Source organism: Palaemon carinicauda, chromosome 33 (genome assembly GCF_036898095.1).
Source record: "Palaemon carinicauda isolate YSFRI2023 chromosome 33, ASM3689809v2, whole genome shotgun sequence".
Classification (NCBI taxonomy): domain Eukaryota; kingdom Metazoa; phylum Arthropoda; class Malacostraca; order Decapoda; family Palaemonidae; genus Palaemon; species Palaemon carinicauda.
Window position 1 is genome coordinate 52,884,231 of NC_090757.1, and position 3,993 is coordinate 52,888,223.

Genomic DNA, 3,993 nt, shown 5'->3' on the forward strand with positions numbered 1-3,993 from the left:
GTTGGTAGACGAAGGATGACATGAGATTGACAGAGAAAAATAAAAAAAGTAGATAGATGTGATAGATCAAACTGACAAGAAAAAAAACTGCCCTCTAATTGATAGCAACTCGTCTTTTACCCATCAGGCGAAGAAGAAGAAGAAATCACTCAGACGTTGTTTACCTCAACGCGCGACGTTGCCATTTAGTCATTAAAACTGGGGAAATATTCCGACACGCACCACTCACCAGTGACTCCACTTTGTGGAATCACTCGCTCCGGTGATGTCTTCCGGGGAATATTTTATTAACGAGAGAGGGTGGGCGCTTTTCCTGTCCATGTAAAATGAGTAGTAGCTTATTTTCTTCAAGAGACCCCCTCGCTAAAATCCCTCTAATCACTAATAGGTATTGCTGGTGACATACTTTAATACTAATTTGATTTCCATCTTGTCTGTCTTATTGGATATCACTGAGATGGAGACACTATTGAATAAAAAACCTAGGCAAGAAGAACGGTAAAACAGTAATAATAATGAATAAAGACAATAATTAAGGGGTAATATAAAGTTGTTTGGCTCACTTTGGTAGATAAAGTTAAGATTGGGAACTTTAGATTAGAGTCGCAGTTAGGTCAGTCCAGTAGTTTTGTATCATAATTCTTCCATCTATTGTGGTAGTCTATTGGAAACGTTCTGGTCTTGCAATCTCTTAGACGGGAGTTAGGCCACCACTCAAGCTTAATAGTATCTAGTAGTGTCTGCAATACCGTGCTAGGAGGTATATCTTAGCAATCCATGTTTGCCACCGGTTATCCTCGTATAAGTGGATGAGCAACTTAGAGGAGTAATGAGAGCTTTGGGTGTGGAGGAAATGCCCCCTAAATCTCGATAAAGTCAATGGCAGCAGGGTGACGAATTAGGTTTAAGGCAATGGACAAACTGTCTCTTCGGCTTTTACTCCTGAGGCTTGGCGGTTGATCTTACTAGAATTAGTATGGACCAACAGGGGTCACTTGCCTTAGTTAGATAGGCATCACAAGGTACTGGCTATCCATTGATGTATTTAGCCAATGAATCCTTTATGGATTTAGTCAGTCATGGAAAGCGATGACAGAATGGCCCCCAGTCCCAGTCGTAGCGGGGTGCTAAGAATCTCCCGGTTTATAAATACTTAAGATAAATGGAAAATAGATAATTGGAATGTTAGAACCATGAATCAGGTTGGGAAGTTACAGCTAGTGGAGAGTGAATTTATGAAATATAGCCTGGTTATCTTGGCCCCAAGTGAAACACGTTGTAAAGGGATTGGTGAGGAAACTTTAGACCAAGGCAATATGTAAATCTACTCAGGAAGATCAGATAGAGTTGGAAGAGAAGGAGTAGGAATGATGATGACACCAATGGCAGAAAAGTCCTTAACCGAGTGGAGAGCAGTAAATATTAGATTGTTTCCAGCAAAGTTCAAATCAAAGCAGTGCAATGTGAGTATTATAGTTTGCTATGCCCCAGCAATTGATTCCTCTCAAGAAAGGAAAGATGAATACTATGAAGAACTGCAGAGTGTAATAGATGAGATCCCAGAGAGCGATAGGAAAATTGTGATTTGCGATTTCAATGGTAAAGTTGGAAGAAATAATCAAGGGATAGAGAATTACATTGCCACTAATGAAGAGAGGAGGAGGACTCTGAGAAATGTAAGTAGCTATAGAGATGCAGATATTGGTAGCGATCACCAGCTTCTCTGTGCCACACTGAAATTAAAACAGAAAACACCTAACAGAATGAAAGATAGAATACCTAGGTTTGGTACAACTAAGCTTTTAGAAGAGAACAGTGAAACATTTGCAATCGAATGTAGGAATCGATTTGCAGTCTGACACACTTAAAGAGACGAACAGACAATTAATAAAGAATGGTGTGATATCAGGAACATATATCAGTCGGTTGGTAGTGGAGTCTTGGGACACACAGTTACAAGGAGAAAACCATGGTTATCAAATGATACTTCGGATACTATAAAAAGGAGACAAAGACAAATTAATTGTTGAAAGTTTTCGAGGAAGTGAAGAAAATTACAAGGTAGAGCATACAAAGTATTCCAGCATTGATAGTGAGGTCAAAAGAAAAGCTAGGACTGACTGGAGAGAATATTTAGATAGTAAAGCTGACAAAGCTTTGAGTTCAGGAAGTGGCTATGGTGTAAGAATTGTTCATAGAATTATTAATGAAATCTCTAGGGGGGCAAAGAAGAAGCATATACCCATCAAAATGAGAGATGGCTCTGTTATAGCAACAGAAGATGAAGAAAGACAACGCAGGATGGAACACTTTAGTGAGGTTATGAATAGGAGATATGAAGGGAATAATTTGATTGATATACCTGAAGCTGATGAAGACCTTGATGTGCCCATGATTGAATTTCGTGTGTTTGAAGTTCAAGCTATCATTAAAAAACTCAAGAGAGGGAGAGCTCTTAGATTGAAATTGAAATGACTCCCAAACTACTTACAAGATCATTTTGTAGAATGTGGCATAAAGAGCCAAACCTGATGAATGGGAGTTAGAAGTGTTGGTGAAAATAGCAAAAAAAGTAGACCTGACTGATTGCAATAATTGCAGAGGCATAATACTTACATCAGTTGTTAATAAAATATATAGTATGCTTATTCTAAAGAGACTGAAGAGGAAGATTGATGAAAAGCATGATTTAGAAAAGGTAGAAGTTGCACTGACCAAATTTTCATTTTGAGACGTTGTACAACAATGCGTAGAATATAGAAATCCCCTTTTGATGTCATGAATGGAGAAGTATTGCATAAAAAGCTCAAGATAGAGACGACTGGTGAAATCTAACGTCAATAAGCTTAGGAGGAGATGATGATGATGATGATGAGTGTCTGCAAACTCACCGTCCTTGTGAGCTATGGATGACTAGTTTGGGGAAGCCTATAGGTCTACCTGCTGACCCACCCTGGTCCTAGCTTGGGTGTAGAGAGGCTTGGGCGCTGATCACATGTATATATGGTCGGTAACTTGGACTTTGCCCTGTATATTGTCCTTTCCCTCACCCGTGCCACGCAAGTGTGACAAAGAAGGAAGGAGCAGTTCTCTATCATAATACTTCACATTTGCTTACTTGCTTCAGAATGTTTCCAAACTAATGTAAACATTATCTCTATTGTGGTTTGCCTTTTCGTCACAGTCAATGCAGCCGTTTCTAGTCCACGGATAGAGAAAAGCCTCAGACATGTCTTTAATCATGTCTAGTGTTTGGCCAGTTTTCATCCCCATGCAGGCCACTATGGATCGGTGATGGTGGGAAACTGTAGTCTGATCGTCAAAAGCAAACCTAACCTAGTAAGGGGTCCCTGACTAGTACAGCTTTGCTGTTCATGCAATACACTAATCCTTTCACCACGTTGAGATATCCCCAAACTACCTTATGAAAATTTAATGGATGGATAAGTTAATAGATAAATAAATATCAATAGTAAAAGAAGTGAGTAGATTATATGAATTAACGATATATTACTGGCAGTCAAGATCAAAAAACAATTCTCAATTTTTCAACATTCTTAAATGTTATGGTTTTGTATTCATTGTGTGAAGTTTTTCTCTTATGATTTGCTTTTATTCTTCTAATTGAGCATTTCTTTTGATCATAGGTATTCAATTATGTTCCAGTAATACAGAAAGGTCATAGTTCATTTTGTATTTATAGATTAGATATTTTTATTATGATTTTTATTTGCATTTGGAATATTGATATCAACGAAGAATTCGTCTTTGAAGGAATCTGTATCTTTAGAGCTCTAGTGATCTGCTGGACTGGGGTTCGAGACCCGCTCAAGCTCGGTAGTTTCTCGTAGTGTCTGTAATCTCACCATCTTTGTGAGCTAAGGATGTGAGGGTTTAGGGGAGCCTTTAGGTCTACCTGCTGAGTCATCAGCAGCCATTGTCTGGCCCTCCCTAGTCGTAACTTAGATGGAGATTGGGGCTAGGGCGCTGATC

At 38.9% G+C, this 3,993-nt stretch overlaps 1 protein-coding gene across 1 annotated transcript; it reads left to right on the forward strand.

The window, feature by feature from the left end:
- Positions 1-1,367: 1,367 nt before the first annotated feature.
- LOC137626174 (craniofacial development protein 2-like) lies at positions 1,368-1,859 on the forward strand. The gene has a single exon (XM_068357252.1). It carries the CDS (start codon positions 1,368-1,370, stop codon positions 1,857-1,859), a length of 492 nt encoding a protein of 163 aa, XP_068213353.1.
- The last annotated feature ends 2,134 nt before the right edge of the window (positions 1,860-3,993 follow it).